We start from the raw sequence: 22,605 nt of genomic DNA on the forward strand, positions 1-22,605 counted from the left end.
GACAGGTGGTTCTCCTAAAGACTGAGATCATTGTTTCAGGTGTCAGATAATCTCAATTCCATGGATGAATGGTAGAATCATGGTAGACTAATTTCCATGATAAACTAAGTCTGTCAGTGTTCACCAAATTTAGTTTGGTGGTATTGCTCCATTTTTAGAATTGTCTTACTACTGTTTTTCGAGTACCGTTTCTAATTTTTAATAAGTATATGGACTATTGAGTTACATATGTCTTTAGTGACCCAGAAATGCATTGGTCTAGCCCTGTGGTTCTTAACCTGTGGAAATCTCCCCAGGGGACATCTGGCCATGTCTAGAGACTTTGGATTGTTACACTTAGAAGGGGCTGCCACTGGCATGTAGCAAATAGAGGCTATAGGTGCTGTTAAACATCTTTTATCGCATTGGACAGCACACCACACAGCCAAGGATTATCTGGTCCACATGTCAGTTACGCTGCTGTTGAGACGCCTTAATACCTCATAGTGGCCTGTGGCAGGATACCCTCCTTAGTCCTCTGATAGGACCCAGGAGATATACCTACTGCACGTGGCTTCTCTTCACAGTGGATTAGGTTTCCAGGGTCATGGCTTTTAAAGAGGACACCCAGGGAGAGAAAAGGGAGTTCTCACTGATGAGGTTTTGGTGGTCCAAAAAAGGACATTTGACATTTAGTGTCAGCTAGGTACTCTAATGTTCTTTTAGGTAGAGAATAAAACTTAAAATAGCACTTTACCTTGTAGACAGTTATGTGATTTCATTTGGAGTGCATCTTAATGGTATTAAGATTATACTTTGTTTTGTTAAGATATAAATCTAGACATTTTACTTATTTAATATTCTATTTACATGTAGAACAGTGTACTTTGCTTTTATATGACCTATAGACTGGGTTTGTATGGCACGTGGGAGGTTATAGAAAAACCCTTGCATTTCTTTTGCAAGTGATTGTATTACAACAAACTGACGTCTGTTTTTCTGCTAAATTTTACAATGTGACCCTTCTTTAAATGTGTATAACGTTTATGCAAGGAGTGAAGGTTTAGATTACACCTCTCCATTTTAATTTATTTTAAAAGCTCATGCTAAGTACTAAGTAAATGACTGGCAAGAAAGGGCCATGTTCCTTGGCCTGTTTGTGGTACATGAGGTGGTATGTCTTATAAAAATGTCATTGTTTGGATTCAGGGAAAAACTTTCTGAATATGATTTTTGAATCAAGCATCTGTGGGCTACACTAGGAACTCACTCTTCCCGTGGTAATAAAAGAAGCCATGGATTTCCTCAGACATCAGCTGCAGCACTAGAAAAGTTATATAGGTAGATAGTAGTTTATATTTGCATTATGTGCATGGGTGGGTGATAAGCATTTTGTTTGCTATCAGTAATTTAATATGGGCTGAGCATTACATACAGAAAGAACTAGCTTATGTCATAAGCATTAGGAAAACTGATTGAAAGGAGGTAGAATCCAAATTCCCTTAAACAAAACTGGATCCCTGAAGAACCTTTGCCATTATCTGATTTAGACAAAGTGCTGTTAAGTTGATACAGGGAGAAAGAATTGTAAGAGGAGGTTATGCCTGGAAAGGTGCTTAGATGTTTGTGCCCCTTTTGGAGGGGATTGGCTTGCAATTCTTCACCTGCAGACACGTGTTAGTCATCTCCATGCAGATCCTTCATGCTTGTTCCCACCAGAATGTAGTTCCAGTGAAGTGTGTGCTCATTTCTTGAGTTCCATTTTAAGTGCCTTTGGAAATGAATGGATAGACAAACTTAACAGGAATTTATTTGTTCAAACAAACCCTTATAAATGTAGTGGCAAAAAAAAAAAAAATCTGATTTCTAATGGGCTGAAGAATTAGGTGTTTAAAATGCTATTTTAGAATTTGCTTTTTAAGACTGACAAGGAAAATGACTTTATTAAGGTTATAGCTCTTAAATCTTTATCAAAATCTGATGATGTTTTTTAGGATTCGTTTTTGCTTTGCATTGTACTTGATGTTTCTACTTTTTGATGTTTTCAATGATGCTATTTTATGTCTCTGACCTCATTTTCATCTAGTTTACATATTTAGCTAATTATGCTTCCCTGTAGAGATTCTTTGTTATGGAGAGTATAACTTTACATGTTTACAGCAGCTTTAAGTAGCTTCTAGTTTCATTTTACTAATGCAGAGATAAAAGGTGTCAGAGGCTTGTAGTTCTGGAAGCTGGTGGAAGTTTTCATGGAGAGAGCAGTGGAGAAAAAGGAGTGTTCAAGGAAGAATAGGGATCTGTCTGGCTCCAAAGACTGAAACACCAGTTTCCAGGAAAGTAGAAATCTGGTAATTAAAAAATAGAAAAGAAAGGTTACAAATTCTGGTTAAATCCTAAAGAAACTGGGCTTCTGATTTCTTTAGTATTACTCCTATGGATAATTATTTCTTATCTTCACGACTTGAGTTCATTGTTGCAGCTTATCAGAACTATGCTACATTTTAATCTTACCTTCTAAAAGTGTGGTATCACTTGGAATGCAGTCAGTGTTTCTGAATTCCATCCTCTGAATTGTTAATGAAATATTGACCTGTGCTGGACCTACAGTCAGATCCCTCAGGGCTGTCAAGAATGCCATGCTGGTGGACAGTGAATTATTCATAATTACTCTGCATTTTGTATTTGAGCCATTGTGAATGTGTATCTTTTGTAATTCAGCAGAATCTCTTCGTCTCTTATTTTGCTTCCAACAATTATGGGTACTCATATCTTAGCTAAAGGGGCCCCACATTACACCATAATCTTTTTCTCTAATATGCTTCTTACAAACAGCCCGTCCCTGTTAGCTGTGTGGTATTGGAATTCAGTACTATTGCTGATTTTCCTTTGACATCAATAGTAACTTTTTGAGAATACATTACCTCATAATTTGATAGTCATTATAGCTATGAAAGGAAGATCATAGCTATAATGCCCAAGATTGCCAAAAATACAAGATTGATGAGTTTCTTTCTTTTCCCCTCTGTCATCATTTACTTATATAACATAGTATTTATAGTCATCATTTATTCCTTTCTTTAGGAATCCAAAGTGGTAATTGCCTAGGAATATATAGTGTGCTTGATTGGATTAATAATTGTCTTCTTCAAGAATCCAGAATGATAACACATGAGTGAATGAGTGAATGAATGAATGAATAAATGAATAAATAAATACAAATTGTGTTTCAGGGAAGAAAAAATCCCAGGAAAATAAAAATAAAGGAAACAAAATCCAAGACATACAACTGAAGACAAGTGAGCCAGATTTCACCTCTGCAAATATGAGAGATTCTGTAGAAGGTAAGCTTGTGATATTGGCCTGGTCTGAATTGGGGTATGTATGTACCCAGTGAATTTAACTTTGTATCTCCTTGTATTGTCCTTCTGAGAATCATTTAGGATCTGTACAGAGGTTAAACAGCAGAAAAGCTGCCTAAATTTAATATGGTAAACCGAGCCTTCTATAGTCTACCTTCCCTTCAAACAATTATGAAAGACTTTTCTTCTTAAAAATGAACTTATTCCCTCGTTCAAATAAAATGAGACCAGGTGTGGTGGCTCACGCCTGTAATCCCAGCACATTGGGAGGCTGAGCCAGAAGGATCTCTTGAGACCAGGAGTTTAAGACCAGCCTGGGCAACATAGACCCTGTTTCTATAAAATAAAAATAAAAAAATTCACTGCGATGGTGGCATATGCCTACAGTCCTAGCTGCTTGACAGGCTGACGTGGGAGGATCACTGGTGCCCAGGAAGTTGAGGCTGCATAAACCTCCCTTCATGTTCAAAACTCAAAATCCCACCAGTGCACTCCAGCCTGGGTGACAGAGCGAGAGTCTGTCTGTTAAAAAAAATAATGATAATAAATGAAACATACTACATGATTGCATTTATAGCATAAAGTTTAAAACCCTCAAAAAGTGATAGCAAGGACATGAGGAGGCTCCTGGGGTGCTTGTCGTGCTCTGTTACTGATCTGTGGAATGGTCACATGAGGGTATATATATTTAGTGAGAATTTTATCCTGCTATATACTTAACTATTTGTACACTTTAATACATGTATGTTTTATACTTCAAATTAAGCGTTTACTTAAAATATCAAAGGTCTTTGATTTTTGTATAACAGAATGAAAAGTGTACAGAATGAAGTGTGTTTCTGTTTTTTGTTAGAATTTAAATTCTTATTTTCTCTCTTCGTGTTTCTCCCCTTAAAATTTTCTCCTTTATAGTCCCTCTGATTAATATTCTAGGCCTGCCATGGTGTAAGAATCTAACTGAGAGGCATGGATTGAAAGTCAATCAGAGAGACAGCTTGCCCTGTGCTCATTGCAGTTGGGCCACCATGTTGAGACTGTTGGGACAGAAGGGAAGGAGGTGTGTCTTAATTTGCCATGGGCAAATTTTTGCAGGTTGGAGCTCACTGGAGTTGTCTATGGTGACCCAAATAGGCAAATTTCAGAAGACAGGTTTGTGACTCTTTCAAGAAATATTTGTAGAGAAAAATAACCAAAATATTTTGGATGCCTTTCATAACCATTTTTAAGCATTGTTTGTGATGATAACATTCATAAAATATTATAATTTTCTGTGCCGTTTTATGAAGCAAGAATAGACAAGTTCATTTCCCAGAGTCTAAAAACTAAGTTCTGCCTCTTCATTGCAGATCTGCTGAGACTTTTTTTTGAACAACAAAAATTACCGAGGAACCTTACTACCTTTGGTGGCAGAATTAAAAAAAACAAATCTAACAGTCACCTACTCCCCTTCAGTAATTCGGGACAATTATTTTTCTCCTGATACAACATCAGGTCCCATGAAAAATGACACTTGCTCTTTACCCCCCAGTATGTGGCACAGCTGGTCAAAGTGGGGTCGCAGGCCTCCCCTGAATGTTCCGCATTGTCCTCAGCAAATGGTCTATATAATGAGCAAACAGTTCAGACTCTTGTTTGTGTTCTCAACCCTCCTTTATGTTGAAAACTCAGCAGACCACATCAAGCATGTGGACCCACTCTGGCATGGGCCGTAGTCGTTAATGGAGCTGTGCACGCTTAGGTTTGTATTACTTTGGACAGTTCTAAATCTGGGATTGTTTACCAGTCATGAGGAAAGACATTTTTTCCCCATCAAAAGAAGCCACAGATTTTAACTGAAAGTGAAATCTATAAAGAAATTTCTGAACCTTAGGGTCGTATTTTCTGTTGTCTCATTTCAGCTTTTGTTTGGCAGTATTGTGGGTCTCTGTTGAAAATGTATTTGAAAAGAAAGATAGCTCCTAATCTGAAATACATTACTACCATCGAACGACTGGTTTCCCGGTTTGTGGAAAGCTCATGGAATTTATGAAATTAGTCTAGCAGGGAGAGAAGATGGTGTCTGTTTAGAAACAGAAACCTCATTGCTAGTAAATATAGCAGCAGATGGGAAAAAGTAAGGCAGATATTCCTGGGAAAGAGCAAGGGGGCTAGGACTGCGTAAGTGAGCTTGCATGAGTAATACTTGGCATTGACCTCTTCCCCACTGTATCCACGCAGTCCCCGTGTCCAGTAGCAGGCCTTTCGGATCTTGAGGGTCTGGCTGCTCTTTTCTGCCTCCGCTACTCCTTCCCCTTTCCTTCTTAGCACAGCAGCCAGCATCTCCATTCTAATTCCGCTCTCCAGTCTTGCTCCTCAGCCTCCAGTGATGTCCTTCCCCCATCCCTTCCCCCACCCTGCAGCTGAGTCTCCCAGATGGCACTCTCCTGCTTTCAGATACCTTCAGTGGCTTCCCACTGTCCCCACATAAGTCCGCGTTAATTTACAATGTTCTGTGTGTTTTGATACTTCCCTGCTTGCTTTTCCTCTTCTGTCCTTGATTCTTGTATCCTTCAGGTTCAGCCTGAAGAAGCCTTTCCTGATTAATCAAGCCCATGTGAGATGCTTCCATACCACACTTCAATAAGCAAAAGCATTACTTTTTTATAGTTTTGTTGCTTTCTTGCTTGTGTGTGGCATCTGTTAAAGTGAAGCTCTTCTATGTGTAAGGATCTTGACAGTCTTGTTTACCTAGTTCTGGCAGATTGTGAGTGCTAAGTCAATATCTGCTAGTGATTGTGGGGAAACAGCCAGGTAATATAGTCTGGAGAAGTCAGAGTAGCTCTGCCTCCTCCACGGAGCCTTTCTTAACTCTCCTAGTGCCTGCAGTAGATGGGCCCGATTCTACAGTGCAGCAAGTGATACTGTCGAAGCAGCAGCATTGGGGACCATTCCTACTAGCAGGAAACCACAATTACAGTTTCTGTCTTTAAGAATCTCCTGTTGTCCCTGTGTTTTCTTCCAGTCTCTGCTCTATTTCTTTTTCTTTACAGGTAAAATTGAAAGAGTTGCTAACAGGCTCCCTGTCTCTTCTGCCTCCTTCCATTCTCTTAGGAACTCTGTTAGGCATTTGTCCCCACTACTCCACTTGGCTGTTAATCACCAGACCTCTGCATTGGCAGATGGAATGTTCCATTCTCAGTCCTCATCTTATCCAACCCATCAGGAGTTCTGGACACAGCTGGTCACTTCTTCCTTGAAGCAATTTCTTTACTTGGCCGAAGGGCCACCCCTCTCTTGGTTCTCCAGATACCTTTCTTCCCGCCTCAGTTTTGGAGCCATCTGGGACAGAGTCCTCTCATTCCTGTTCTGCCTGCGTTCGTTTGCCAGGTGACCTCATCCAGTCCAGTGCTCTAAATACCTTCTCTGGCCTTCTCTAGAAATTTCTTTGAAATTTCTAGGCCGGCCTCTTTGTTGAGTTCCAGATTCATATAAAGCTGTCTACGTAATATATTCATTTGGATGTCTATAGTCAGGTACCTTAAAACTTCAGCGTGTCCGAAGTAAACTCTTAGTTCCCCCACGACACGCACATGTACACAGACCATGGTTACTTCTCTTGTGATCTTCAACATTTTGTTAACCAGGATTATTGCAGTTGCATGAATCTTCCTTGTCTCTTCTCTCTCACCACAGCCAATCAGCAGGCGCATGTCAGTTTCATCACCAGAATATATCCAGAGCACCTGTAATCCTGTCCTACTGCCACCCCTGTACCACCATCCTGCCTCTCCTGGAGGATGCAGTGGGTCCCCTCTCGTCCATCTGCCTCCACCCTTGTCACCTAGGGTTCACTATTGTCCTTGTAGTCACCAGAGTGATTCTCTTGATGACAAGTCAGATTGTATATTTCTGTTAGATCTTGCTGGTAGCTCCATGTTTCACTCAGAGTAAAGGCCAGCAGCCTCCAGGGTCTTGTGTGAGCAGGTCCCTGTTTACATCTCTAGTCTCATCTCCTCCCCTTATTTTTCCCAACTTCCTCACCTTGCCTAACTGACATCTTTGCTGTTCTTTGAACACATCTAGTATGTTCTTAACTCAGCACTTTTGCATTTTGCAGGTTCCTCTATCCAGTAGGGCTCCTCCTCCGCAATATTTGCATGCCTCATTTTCCTCAGGTCTCTCCTCCACTGTCACCTTGTAAGCAAGTCCTTTCCTGACCGCCTTCTACCAAGCACCTCAGGTGGGCTAGGCCTAGAGACTGCGAAGTGACTGCAGATTCCCATTCCCTTCAGTGTGGTGCTCCTGAGTTCTTAATAACTTGGCTAGGCTTAGAAGAGATGATCTCCAAAGATTGTCTAGCTTGAAAAACTTGTGATTACATGATTCTGGAAAATGTTCTAGCCTCTGAATATAACGGTTTAATTAAGAAGGAGAGAGGATCATATACTCCAGACAGACTTCCAAGGATCTAACCTGGTGATATGTCTAGTAATGAACTTTTTTTCAGTTTAGAATCATGAGAAATTAGAATTTACAACTACTTTCCTAAAATGTAATATTGGCTACTCCAACACAATTTTAAACATTGTGTTTTCTGTAAACAGAGTTGTTATGTATATGCAGCTAAACACAAAATCCCAGTTCCTCGTGGACATCCTTGTCTTTTGCGTTCGTGTGTGTATCCTCACTCCCTGGGATATTGCCTGGTATGTAGCTGGTACTCTGTAAATACTTGTTGAATGAATAGCTGAATGAAATGGATTCATATCCCATCCAACTCTATCAATGAAGTATATAAAGTAGAAGTAACTTACTGTTCATCATAATCTCCCTTATGTTTTAGGTGGTAAGAGAAATAACTTGAATCATACAAATTGTTCACCAAGTAGCTGGTTTCCCAGGCTTCACTTCCATGCTTCTGCTTCCATGTGCTTTCTAGGTCCTAAAGAAGAGGAAGAGAAGCCTTCGGCCTCAGCACTTGAGCAGCCGGCCATCTTCCAGGAAGTGGCCAGTCAGGAGGTGCCTCCAGAACTAGCAACCTCTGCCCATACCTGGGAGCCACAGCCAGAACCAGACGAGCGATTAGAAGCAGCGGATTGTGAGGTGAACGATTTGGGGGAAGAGGAGGAGGAAGAGGAGGAGGATGAAGAAGAAGAAGATGATGATGATGATGAGTTGGAAGAAGAGGGGGAAGAAGAAACCAGCATGCCAAATGAAAGAGCCAGAAATACGGTGTGATGAGAAGCCGGAAGATTTATTAGAGGAACCAAAAACGATTTCGGAAGAAACTCTTGAAGACTCCTCAGAGGTAACATCTGCCGCGCAAATCCCCAGAACTAAAGAAGAGGCCAATGGTGATGTATTTGAAGCGTTTATGTTTCCGTGTCAGCATTGTGAAAGGAAGTTTACAACCAAACAAGGGCTTGAGCGTCACATGCATATCCATATATCCACGGTCAATCATGCTTTCAAATGCAAGTACTGTGGGAAAGCCTTTGGCACACAGATTAACCGGCGGCGCCACGAGCGGCGCCATGAAGCAGGGTTAAAGCGGAAACCCAGCCTAACACTACAGCAGTCAGAGGACCTGGCTGATGGCAAAGCACCTGCAGAAAACGTTGCTTCAAAAGATGAATCGAGTCCTCCCAATCTTGGGCAAGACTGTCTGATCATAAATTCAGAGAAGCCTTCCCAAGACACAGTAAATTCTTCTGTTGTAGAAGAGAATGGGGAAGTTAAAGAACTTCATCCGTGCAAATATTGTAAAAAGGTTTTTGGAACTCACACTAATATGAGACGGCATCAGCGTAGAGTTCACGAACGCCATCTGATTCCCAAAGGTGTGCGGCGAAAAGGAAGCCTTGAAGAGCCCCAGCCTCCAGCAGAACAGGCCCAGGCCACCCAGAATGTCTATGTACCAAGCACAGAGCCAGAGGAGGAAGGCGAAGCAGATGACGTGTACATCATGGACATTTCTAGCAATATCTCTGAAAACTTAAATTACTATATTGATGGTAAAATTCAAACCAATAACAGCACTAGTAACTGTGATGTGATTGAGATGGAGTCCACTTCGGCCGATTTGTATGGTATAAATTGTCTGCTCACTCCAGTTACAGTGGAAATTACTCAAAATATAAAGACCACACAGGTCTCTGTAACAGAAGATCTTCCTAAAGAACCTTCAGGCAGCACAAATAATGAGGCCAAGAAGCGGAGAACCACGAGTCCACCTGCACTGCCCAAAATTAAGGCTGAAACAGATTCTGACCCCATGGCCCCCTCCTGCTCCTTAAGTCTTCCTCTTAGCATATCAACAACGGAGGCAGTGTCTTTCCATAAAGAGAAAAGTGTTTATTTGTCATCAAAGCTCAAGCAACTTCTTCAAACTCAAGATAAACTAACCCCTCCTCCGGGGATTTCAGCAACTGAAATAGCTAAATTAGGTCCTGTTTGTGTGTCTGCTCCTGCATCAATGTTGCCTGTGACCTCAAGTAGGTTTAAGAGGCGGACCAGCTCTCCTCCCAGTTCCCCACAGCACAGCCCTGCCCTTCGTGACTTTGGAAAGCCAAGTGATGGGAAAGCAGTGTGGACCGATGCAGTTCTGACTTCCAAAAAGTCCAAATTAGACAGTCATAGCGACTCACCAGCATGGAGTTTGTCTGGGAGAGATGAGAGAGAAACTGTGAGCCCTACATGCTTTGATGAATATAAAATGTCTAAAGAGTGGACAGCCAGTTCTGCTTTTAGCAGTGTGTGCAACCAGCAGCCATTGGATTTATCCAGTGGTGTCAAACAGAAGGCTGAGGGTACAGGCAAGACTCCGGTCCAGTGGGAATCTGTCTTAGATCTCAGTGTGCATAAAAAGCCTTGTAGTGATTCAGAAGGCAAGGAATTCAAAGAAAATCATACAGTGCAGCCTACTTGTAGTGCTGTAAAGAAAAAGAAACCAACCACTTGCATGCTACAGAAGGTTCTTCTCAATGAATATAATGGCATCGATTTACCTGTAGAAAACCCTGCAGATGTGACTAGGAGCCCAAGTCCTTGTAAATCCCTAGAAGCTCAGCCAGATCCTGACCTTGGTCCGGACTCTGGTTTCCCTGCCCCTACTGTCGAGTCCCCACCTGATGTTTGTCCTTCATCACCTGCCCTGCAGACACCTTCACTTTCTTCTGGTCGGCTGCCTCCTCTCTTGATTCCCACAGATCCCTCCTCCCCTCCACCCTGTCCCCCGGTATTAACTGTTGCCACTCCGCCCCCTCCCCTCCTTCCTACCGTACCTCTTCCAGCCCCCTCTTCCAGCGCATCTCCACATCCATGCCCCTCTCCACTCTCAAATGCCACCGCACAGTCCCCACTTCCAATCCTGTCCCCAACAGTGTCCCCCTCTCCCTCTCCCATTCCTCCCGTGGAGCCTCTGACGTCTGCTGCCTCACCTGGGCCTCCAACGCTTTCTTCTTCCTCCTCTTCATCTTCTTCCTCCTCTTCGTTCTCTTCTTCATCTTCCTCCTCTTCTCCTTCTCCACCTCCTCTCTCCGCGATATCATCTGTTGTTTCCTCTGGTGATAATCTGGAGGCTTCTCTCCCCATGATGTCTTTCAAACAGGAGGAATTGGAGAATGAAGGTCTGAAACCCAGGGAAGAGCCCCAGTCTGCTGCTGAACAGGATGTTGTTGTTCAGGAAACATTCAACAAAAACTTTGTTTGCAATGTCTGTGAATCACCTTTTCTTTCCATTAAAGATCTAACCAAACATTTATCTATTCATGCTGAAGAATGGCCCTTCAAATGTGAATTTTGTGTGCAGCTCTTTAAGGATAAAACGGACTTGTCAGAACATCGCTTCTTGCTTCACGGAGTTGGGAATATCTTTGTGTGTTCTGTTTGTAAAAAAGAATTTGCTTTCTTGTGCAATTTGCAGCAGCACCAGCGAGATCTCCACCCAGATAAGGTGTGCACACATCATGAGTTTGAAAGTGGGACTCTGAGGCCCCAAAACTTTACAGATCCCAGCAAGGCCCATGTAGAGCATATGCAGAGCTTGCCGGAAGATCCTTTAGAAACTTCTAAAGAGGAAGAGGAGTTAAACGATTCCTCCGAAGAGCTTTACACGACTATAAAAATAATGGCTTCTGGAATAAAGACGAAAGATCCAGATGTTCGACTGGGCCTCAATCAGCATTACCCAAGCTTTAAACCACCTCCATTTCAGTACCATCACCGAAACCCCATGGGGATTGGTGTGACGGCCACAAATTTCACTACACACAATATTCCACAGACTTTTACTACTGCCATCCGCTGCACAAAGTGTGGAAAAGGTGTCGACAACATGCCTGAGCTGCACAAACATATCCTGGCGTGTGCTTCTGCAAGTGACAAGAAGAGGTATACGCCTAAGAAAAATCCGGTACCGTTAAAACAAACTGTGCAACCCAAAAATGGCGTAGTGGTTTTAGATAACTCTGGGAAAAATGCCTTCCGACGAATGGGACAGCCCAAAAGGCTAAACTTTAGTGTTGAGCTCAGCAAAATGTCGTCGAGTAAACTCAAATTAAATGCATTGAAGAAAAAAAATCAGCTTGTACAGAAAGCAATCCTTCAGAAAAACAAATCTGCAAAGCAGAAGGCTGACTTGAAAAATGCTTGTGAGTCATCCTCTCACATCTGCCCTTACTGTAATCGAGAGTTCACTTACATTGGAAGCCTGAATAAACACGCTGCTTTCAGCTGTCCCAAAAAACCCCTTTCTCCTCCCAAAAAAAAAGTTTCTCATTCATCTAAGAAAGGTGGACACTCATCACCTGCAGGTAGTGACAAAAACAACAGCAACCACCGCAGACGGACAGCGGATGCGGAGATTAAAATGCAAAGCACGCAGACTCCTTTGGGCAAGACCAGAGCCCGCAGCTCAGGCCCCACCCAAGTCCCGCTCCCCTCCTCATCCTTCAGGTCCAAGCAGAATGTCAAGTTTGCAGCTTCAGTGAAATCCAAAAAACCAAGCTCCTCCTCTTTAAGGAACTCCAGCCCGATAAGAATGGCGAAAATAACTCATGTTGAGGGGAAAAAACCCAAAGCTGTGGCCAAGAATCATTCTGCTCAGCTTTCCAGCAAAACATCGCGGAGCCTGCACGTGAGGGTACAGAAAAGCAAAGCTGTTTTACAAAGCAAATCAGCCTTGGCGAGTAAGAAAAGAACAGACCGGTTCAATATAAAATCTAGAGAGCGGAGTGGGGGGCCAGTCACCCGAAGCCTTCAGCTGGCAGCTGCTGCTGACTCGAGTGAGAGCAAGAGAGAGGACGGCAGCACCAAGCAGGAGCTGAAGGACTTCAGGTAAGCTCAGGAGCTGGTGGGAGGGAAGGGCCAGGAAGGCGGCAGTATCCTTGCCTACGGCTGTTTTTTGGTTTCTTGTTGCTTTTTTTTTTTTTCTTTTCCTGTAAAATTTTGACCTAAACACTTAAAGGAAATAGCTGTTGCATAAGTTACAGGCATGAGGGGTCACAGCTTTGGATGCCTTAGAGATGAATAAGTAGTTTTAATTTCAGACTTAGGACTGACAAAGTGGTGCCACTTCTTTAATGTGGCCTGGTGTACTTGAATTTAAAACTATAGAAAAGCTCTCAAAAGTACTCTGTAAGAAAAGATGAAATCCTCTCAAACTTCCTTCATATCTTGGGTAATAGCTCAGTGTCATGTGTCTTATTTCCTGATCATAGATCATTTCTCAGGTGAAGACGGGTCACAAGTTCATTAGAAAACCATGTTACAGTCTTGTTTAATATTTCTGTGACTTCAATATAGATATAGTAACTGAGACTTTTTCATTGCCAGTGTTTAAATTTTAACAATTTAGGCCGGGCGCGGTGGCTTATGCCTGTAGTCCCAGCACTTTGGGAGGTCAAGGCGGGTGGATCACCTGAGGTCAGGAGTTCAAGACCAGCCTGGCCAACGTGGCGAAACCTCATCTCCTAATATATATATATATATAAAATAAATTGTTGCATTGGTAAAAACAAAACATAGTCCTTTAAAAGGCCTTATGCCCTGTTCCCCACCTCCTGAGCTCAGCCATAGGACAGTAAACAAGTCAAGTTCTGGATGGGAGGCAGAGTAGGAGAGACGTGCTGGGAACTCTGGACAAGACCCTTGTGGCTCTTTCAGGCCTGTGTGATACGCAGCCTCATTTGTCAATGCCTTTGTGTCCCTGGTCATAATGGAAGGATTCGTCCTAGATTTGAAGTGACCTTACTGCTTTATTGCATGTGCTTCCTATGTTAAGAACTGTTCTCAGTGACAGATGAAGAGAGATGACAGTGGTAAATTGGTAATATTGGATACTCACTTTCTCCTTTTCCAAAGTGGTTGTGCATTCTTGGAATTCTTGCTATTTCTGAATAATGCCTATAGGTCAGTCTCGTGTGAAATTACTCTTATCAGATAGCATTTCTACAGAATACTTTTAAATCCTGTCTTTTCGGAGTATGCCACCTGACCTGACTCTAGGGTTCCATGGCTATAGCTTTGGTGTCTGAAAATTCTCTGGTGTTTTAAGCAAGCAGAATTAGGGATAAGTGTGGGCGTGACTGCCGTTTTGGAGAGGTCATGAGGACACGGGTGCCATTAGCCCTGCATAATTAATCAGGTAGAATTTTTAATGCTGGCTTGCCTTAAATCACAGCTAAAGAGAGAAGACTCATTAGCCAAGGCTGATTTGAATGATTTACTGTAGGATTAATGGTTCAGATTTTTAGAAAGCTACTTCATAAATGTTTTAAGTATTTAGTTGCTATAGGTCTGACCAATGATCGGTCTCTGACCACAGCGCATGCATAGGCAGCATCTTGGAGGTTAGTGCTGGTGAAAATAAGCCCCTGTGTTTTCAGCTGTCAAAGCTGCTTGCCTTTAGTCATTGAATTGTGCACCTGTTTGCACTTAGTCTGTTCTGGAGGTGCTGCACCAACAGGACATGATCAAATTGAGTCCTTTTCAAGTTGCTTATGTCTTCAGCAACCACTATGTGCCTTCATTTTCACAGATTGTACTATAAAATGCCTCCCAGGTGGTTGATGCTTTAGGGTGTACACTGTTTCTATCCCTTTTTGTTTTCAGTATTATCTAAAAGAAACACTTGTTTTGTACTGGGTCCTACTTACACAGTTCAAGGTTAAAGTAGATTTGAAAAAATTGCGTTCTGTAAGGAAAAGCTGTCAGGATGACTATAGATTTATGAAGTTCATTCAAATAGCCTCTACGCAGTGTCTTTTAAAGAACCCTTAAGGCAACAAACGTGCCTTAAAAATTCTGTCTCTTCTTTGCTCCAGTTAATTGTCATTATTTTGCTTTGTTTGATAGTTAACAGAGGGTTACCTTGCTGGAGTTGACATTTGGCCTAAAAGGAAGCACAGAAGAATCAGATAAGAAAGAAAACCAAAAAGAATTTTTGGTATTGTTCTAACTGTAGACAGTAATGACAGGCATTGGTGGCAATTCTTCCTCATCTGTGTGAAGTGCTGGAACTGTGCTGTGGACAGACACATCTACAGGTCAGGAATGTGATCCAGGGGTCCGCTTAACCAAGTGGCCATAAACCTGTGAAGTGTTCTAGGGAATTGGAAGACAGATGCTCATCAAGATTTAGTTTGACTATCTGGACACAAAAGTGGACATTTCTTCCAAGTATTTGTTTTGGTCTTAGTACTTTGTAGTGAATTTAGTACAAAACTGGGATTCCTAAACTCAGACCTGGGGAATGTGATGATTGTCATTATACGTCCTGCCCAGGGCTGTTACAGAGCAGGCCTCGTCCTCAGTGCATATTTGTTGTATTGCACTGATAAGGAGTTGTTTGAACTACAGTCGTCTTCCTGTTTAAGTATAGTTCTACTTGGGAGGATTCCTAACCCGAGGAATCATCACATCTATTGTGTGTTGAGGAATACTCACTTTGACTCTGTTTGCAGCCTGCTTTACTTACATTGGGTAGGCAGGGACTTACTACAAAACAGGCGAGCACATCCTTGTCCTGTGTACTTCCTTACAACAGACTGTGATTAGGAGCTAGTTTTCAGTACTCAGATATTTTACATTTGAATGCCACTTTAGGATTCCACAGTTTTTCAAGTATATGCTTGCAGTCAGCCATGTGATTTTTTCCGTGAGTTTTCTACTAAACACTGAGGGTCATTTTCTGGAACACAAGCCATAGTGCCAGACAGGGTGTAAAAAAGCCATGTGCTCCAAATATTTTTCTTAGGACAAAACACAGGAAACCAGCCATGCCACTGTCATTCAGGTTCTCCTGCTGCAGCTCTTAATACAGTGATCCACCCCAACCCCGCACTGTGGCTTTCTGTAGTGCTAAGTTTAAATCTGTTGCTAAGGGTTCATTTCCAAGGGCTCCCATAAAGCAGAAAGGGAAGGAAAGAGGTATATTCTCTACTCACTTCCTAAAACCTTTCACCTTGGTAAACCCCAAGGTGGTGGTATGTTCTTTAACGCTCCTTTTAGAGCCACTTTTTCCTTTTCGAACCGAGTTCCCATTGCAGCCAGTCAAGAAAACTTAAAGGTAGAGAAGCAAAATGAAATGCAAGTTTTTTCTTTTACCATGAATTGATTAAAAAAAATAAAGTGCTAATTTCTCACGTCTCCATCTCTGCTATACCCCTTGGAAATTTGTGTAGTTCCTTGCAGGGTATGTCTTCTGAGTAGGATGCTCCTTCCTAAATGCCTTCAGTCATTTATGTGTTGTTGTCTGAATAACATTTGTCTTATGGTCTGTTCACCTTTTTCTTTAACATGGGCAATTCATGTAAGGTTATGTTATGTTGTCATTTATCTTCAGTTTTCTTATTTTCTAGGAACTTCCTGTAGAAAAGCCCCCAAAACAAAACAAACCTTAATTGACTAAAAGGTATTGCATGCTCAACTTAGGATAAGCACTACGGCAAAGGATACGAAATCTACCAAGCTTGCAAGACCAGTTGAAGCTGACTCAAAAATCCTAACATACAACTGATTGCCGGCAGGCTTAGAGTCAGGCATCTGCTGCTTCGGTGGGGCCCAACGCGCATGCTGGGCTCCTGGGTGATTGAGATCCAAAGAGAAGGGCACTGTAAGACAGGCCAGATGAACTGGCGCCTCGTCACGGGACTGGTACCTCAGATCTGAGCATGGCCCTTATTTTTGGCATGTAGCAGAGAAAGGAATGATTTGAACTTAACCTTGCAAAGCAAGTTCTCTGTTTTAGCAGTAGTTTGTTGTAGGTTTCAGGGATGACAAATTTGGATGCACTCATTTAAAACGTTTTGGTCACATAATCAGCTCTTGATGCCTTTCTTTTAAATTAATTGTAGACAGAGAGAGGCATTTAGCTGATCTCTTACCCTGGTATTTTTTGGGTTTTTTTGTTTTTTTAAATCACAAATAGATTGCCAGCATAATGGAGAGGAAACCAGTTTGGATATGGACTCTTTTTTTATGCCTATTCTGGTGTTGTGTTTGTATATCCGAATGGACATTATCCTCTCAGATTCTTATCTGGCACTAATTTATAACTATTATCAGAGACTGTGTAGCAATATATCAATGCACAGGTGCATCCCAGGCCTGCATAGATGTATGTCTGCATGTAAGTATAAATGAATTTGCATACCAGGTTTTACACTTCCATCTCTGATAGAGATTAAAAACAAATTGGCCTCTTCTTTAAGTATATTAATACCATTTCTCCTTGCATTTTTATGCCTCTAAATTAATGACTGAGTTGGTGGAAAACGGCTAGGTTTTATTCATACTGTTTTTTTGTTCTCAACTTCAAAAGTAATCTACCTCTTAAAAATTTGTAGTTTAATATTTGTTTGGTGAATTTGTGCCACTTTAATCCTTCCACTATCATTCCCATTTTGTTACATTTCTGTTATGGGGACTTTATGTTGAAATACTGTATAAAGCATTTGTAGCAGTTTAAAAATAAAATATTTAAAATTATTTAAATTGTTTTGGACGCTTCAATTGTATTATATGTGATTTACATTTCACTTTTTTTTGTTGGCGTTGTTAACCCGGAGAGTGCTCCTGTACTGAAGTTTGCTGTTAGTTATTTGATTGCTTCTTTTTGGAGAGTGCTATAAAAGACTATTCTAATGAAACATTAAAATTTACAATTTGCCATACAAAAAAGGGTTGTCCGTTGATTTTAACCAATGTAGCCTTGAGACAGAGAGAGATTCGTGATAGACAGACAAGAGTGGTGTTTGCTGTTTTTCCCTCCCAGCATTGAAATCATTGGGGCTTGTCAGATGTGTTTAAAAAAAGATTTTTTGTGCTGTTGCTGCAAACACTTAATAACTAGGGGAGAATTTAATGCATTTTATATCACTGTAACCAATAAAAAACTTTGTAAACATCTGTGAAAGGACTGCATTTTGTACATAATTGGGAGCAGTTAGGGGGGAGAACAGGGTGTGTGGAGGACTGTTGAAAGCCCGCACTCTGAAAGTGCGGCATCTACTCGGCTCACCTGGCATCTGTTCACTTGTTTCTATTTGACGGTAACTGAATATGTGCTTATTCCAGTTGGAATTCTCTGTAGAGGGTGGCCATGTAGTCAGACAACAGTGCTGAGAAGTACCTTGTGAACTCACTTGGGTAAGAGTAAAATATAAAATAATTTCATTGATGGGGTCTAGCATCCTCTGTGCTTCCTGACAGTTTATTCTAGTTTGTGGATTGATGTTTATTTCTATGGATCTCCAAAGAATGAAACCAAAAAGTTGTGACATACTCAGTTTATAGGAAATTGCTGGGGCTTTTTAAAATTAAAAATGGCTGACCATAAGCGGTTTCCTGTAGTTCATCATCATAGCACTTTGGTAACCACATCTGTCTGTCACTCCTTTTCGGGGAACGGTGGCGAAGGGATAGCCAGCCTCCCTTGGCCAGACTCTGGCATATGACATTCCTCCCTTAGACACGGAGGAGAGAGGTTGGTAGGAATCTGGAAGTGGTCTTCAATAATAATAGTTTTAAACAAATGAGTACTGAATATACAGCAGTGCCCTGTGAGGAGTTAACATTGTGAGAAAGAGCAAGGTCTTGGGGGAGAACTGGGTTTCCATCCTAACCCATCTGCCTCCGTTCATCCCTTCCCTGCGCCTTCAGAAGTAAACAGGCCTCCAACAAGTGCCCTCAATGGCTTTGTCTTCGGTGTTTTAGCCTTGGGCGAGTTCTTTTACGTTCTGGATCACAGTTCCCAATCTGCAAATAGTGGAGAGTAGTGGCCTGGCTGGTTCCTGAGTGCTCCCTCTAGGAGATCTTTTTCCTGGTTCCAGATGCTGTCAGACACAAGCACTGGACTAAAAGGGTGGGGCAATGGCTAGGTCTCGACAGTATCCCCGGCCCTGCCAGCAGCACCTGGAACATGACAGGGACTCGGATGGTTACTGGAGGAGTCACCAAGGAGCCACGTCATATCCGTCTCTCCAAGGGAGAAGCTGCCCTGTTCGGGTTGTGTTGGCTCCTTTATTATAGATAAAAACATTTTCTTTAAAAACGAAAAGCTAATTAAAGCCTTCTGTCCCTGTTACCATTGACACATTTGGCAGTGCTTCTAGTGAATGCTGTGCTAGGCTGGCTGTCTTAACTTGGCTGTTAAAAGTACTTTATAAGATCAACTTAATTCATTGAGTACTTAGTGTATGCCTGGCTGTGTTCTAGGTGCTTAAGGATACAGCACTGAACAAAATGGACAAAAATCCTGACCTCTATGGGGCTTATTTTTTCATAGTGGCTTTTTCCCCCATTTTATATTTCATATTCCAAACCTCGCTGTCACAATTCCCCAAAGGCTAGGTGGTCAAGGAGATGCTTCTAGCTTAATATCTTGAGTGCCGATCTCAAGATGACCGCAGGCTTTTAATACTTAAAATGACTCTACTAAAATTATAGCTCACTTAATGCATTTGATATTTTATTCATGTGGATTTTGATTTGATATTGAACCTCGCTTTGAATATATTGACTTAAATCCATAAAAAGAATCATAAAGGGCAATTTACCTTGAAAGTGGATTAGAGCACAGGCAGATGAGAAAAGCGTTGACTCGGATATAAAGGCCACATTTCAAGTGCTTCAAAAACGAGGCTGATAGTTACAGAAAATAGCTTGTCGTTCCCCATCAGCCTTTATAGGCCCAGCAGCCGTGGCCTCTGTCCCGTCTGATGGCACCACCCCTGCAGCTGCCACGTCAGGCAGCCTTGGTGAAGGTTCTGGTAAAGCACTGCTATTGGAACTGCTACTGAGCGGATGTTCCAGGGCCTTGGAGGTGTGGACAGGCCAGTTTGCTAGACTTAACAAAACGGGGAGCCGCAAGCCCTGCCCTCCAACACCATGGGTTCCACACTTCACCTGGGGAGCTTGTCAAGACCACTAGTTCCAAGGCCCTACAAGTGGACTTTCCAATTAGTCCATTTAGGGCTGGGGCCTGCCTGGGTAATATGTACTTTAAGGACCCCAGGTAAATTCAAGGCACAGGATAATTTCTGGATTTAATATGGGAAAAATAACGTAAGCGTGGCTCTCAGTTGCTACAGGACTGTGTGTTCTTTAGGCCTTGCAGTGCCTGATGTGCTCCTTACAAGCCTGCAAAGTGGGCGCTGCTGTTTTCCCATTCTTCCTAAGGCTGGGCAGGCCTGCATCTGGGGTTGAGGCATCAGGGTTATTCTGAAGCCGTGTGCACTTGGTGTGAAGAAGAGGTGGTAGGCCTTGAGGGTGAGGGCACCACAGGCCTATTGTGTACCTTCTTTCTGGCTTATGTTGATTCCAAAGCCCAAGCCCCATTGGGCCGTGCCCTTCTGGGGGCTTGACCTTTCCTGAAGGGTTTGCCTCATAAGCAGGACCTTGAATACATAGTATCATGGGCTAAAAGGAATAAAGGTCCAGATGGGTGGGAATGATGACATTCATGTGACCATTAAGATTTTAGACAAAACATCTAATGTCAAAATAGAAGTTGAATAAGGTTTGAGGTTTGAGTGGGTGCCATGTAGGGAAAAAAGCGCAAAACTGCTTCTTGATGGTGCCACAGATCTGTGCTGCAGCCCTGAGGCCCCAGGGCCAATCTTTGCTGCCACCTACACAGGGTCACGCCACTTTCTCCCTCCCCACCTTCTGCCCTTGTGCTGCTTCCTCTGAGTGGTCATGGAAATGACCTAACACTTTACAGTGGATTCAGTGTGGCTTTCTAACACTTGCTGTGTGCTGGGTACTTCACTGAGCATCTACAAAACAAGTCTTGGCAATGACAGCCTGCGGTTGGTGCCACTTACCAATGGAGAAACAGATTTGGGGAAAAGGACTTTGTTCCAAGGGCACACAACTCCCAAGGTGGCAAGTTGGGATTTGAACTCCAAGCTACACTGCAGTCCATTTTGATAGGTAGGTTTTTTAAAAAAATAAAAATTTATTTCTTCTAAATGTAGAAAACAGGCCACAATACTTTCTCCATAAAAGCTTTTCCAGCATTAGTGAGCAAGTAGAACAGTCATTTGTGGGCAAGGAGATCTTCCCGGTGCAGTGAGACACTATTAGGAGTTGCTCCCGGACCGATTTGCCTTTAGTTTCCCCCTCACTGTGGAATACATTACCCCCATCACAGACCAATCAGATCAGGTCCATCAAGCTGGCTGTATAGAGCCATCTGCTTCACCAACAGCAATGTGACTGTTTACCAGAAGCCAAGCTCATTATAGTAATACCCTTTGATTTTGGAGATGATTCTAAAGGTCCTGGGATGATCAGGCATCTCCTCAGATAACAGCGGAGAACCTTGACCTGCTGGGCATGAACCCAAAAAGAAAGTTGGTCTGGGATGCCTCCCCACTTCACCAAACAGTGTGTTTGTTACATGCAAAACAAAGAGGTATTTGCTTTCTACCCAAACGTTACTTTTAAAGTTTAGAATTAGAACCTGGAAGGGGTGTGTATAGGTTTCATTTAGTTTTCTGGATTAAGAATAAGAATTGAGAAAACCATCATGACTCTAAATTACTTGCAGTTGCAGAAATTACATCCAATTGTGAGTCATTAAAAGGCACCAGAAATACTTTGATTAGAATAAACTTGTCGACCTGTTGTGGGTAATAAGGTTTGTACATGCTTGCATTCCTACCTCCCGTCTGCCAGCTGGATTTCCTTTCAGCTCTTTTTTAAAATAGAAATTTAGGTGGACATTCTGGAGAACATCAACGTTTTATGGAAGACATTGGCGCCTAAATGTGCCTTCCCATGTCCAACTAATAAACCATGGCAGGAAGTCAGCAGAAGAAGCCATGTTTCTGAGCATCCTTTCATCGGTGCCAGCTGAGCTACTTCGTGAGGGGAGAGAGAACTGGAGTGTCATTTCAGCAACCACAGAAAGCTACAGGTGGATTTTAAAGTCCAGTTTATGTTCTGATTCAGAACTGATTTAAGCTAAGAATATTTCCTTACCCATGTTTTAACTAACAGGAGCCTATGACGTAATATGGAATCCTACTTAGATATCTACTGAATCTTAGCATTAAATCTAAATGTACGTTTGAAATAGGACTCACTTTTAAAATAAAAGATCTGGAATTTGTTGCCCAGGTAAGTTTACGAAAGGGCATTCAGGCCTTAGGAGACAGTTGTGGCAATTTTAATTTTTTAACTTCAAAGCAATTTCAATATACAGCAGTTGAATTTGTCTTAGTATTATTGCCCCAAAATCCATGTAATATTTTTTTACTGGAATGAAGTTATTTAAAACTCATATGGATTCAATTTTCCTTGCAGTAACATTCTCTTCTCACTTGCTTTTTATAATCGCATCCAATCCTTGCCAACCCAGCTAGAGTTTAGAACACTTTCAGATGGCTTCTATTTCCAAGCTATTATTGGACTTGTGAATTCAGGCACATTCTCCTGTTGTGATTCAGTTAGCCGTTCAGAAAACATCTTTCTACAGCCAATCTGGATCATCAAGGTGTCAGGCTGTAGATCTGAAGGACTCTGTCCTCGGACTCTTAAGACGACCCTTGGCGTGTAGCTAACCACCATGGAGGGAGTTGAGGATGTGCCTGGAGTGTCAATGGCCTTTTCAACGCATGGGACGCTTTTCTGAGTGCTTTATATTTTGCGCTCTCCCACCACCTGACAGAGATACTATTCTCATTTACAGATTAGATGAACCAAGTCTGAGAGAGGCAACATCACTTGAATTATGTTCCACAGCTACAAGTGGGGACCCCAAACCCAGCCATCTGATTCC

The 22,605-nt window shown here is 42.1% G+C and overlaps 1 protein-coding gene across 1 annotated transcript in view; it reads left to right on the forward strand.

The window, feature by feature from the left end:
* The window catches only part of PRDM2 (PR/SET domain 2), a 122,790-nt gene that overhangs the window by 71,044 nt on the left and 29,141 nt on the right, over positions 1–22,605 (forward strand). Inside the window, 3 exon segments of the mRNA XM_037729863.1 lie at positions 3,210–3,320; positions 8,257–8,530; positions 8,532–12,653. Coding sequence (XP_037585791.1) covers positions 3,210–3,320; positions 8,257–8,530; positions 8,532–12,653 — 4,507 coding nt within the window.

This window comes from Cebus imitator, unplaced genomic scaffold (assembly GCF_001604975.1).
Source record: "Cebus imitator isolate Cc_AM_T3 unplaced genomic scaffold, Cebus_imitator-1.0 Scaffold15, whole genome shotgun sequence".
Taxonomy (NCBI): domain Eukaryota; kingdom Metazoa; phylum Chordata; class Mammalia; order Primates; family Cebidae; genus Cebus; species Cebus imitator.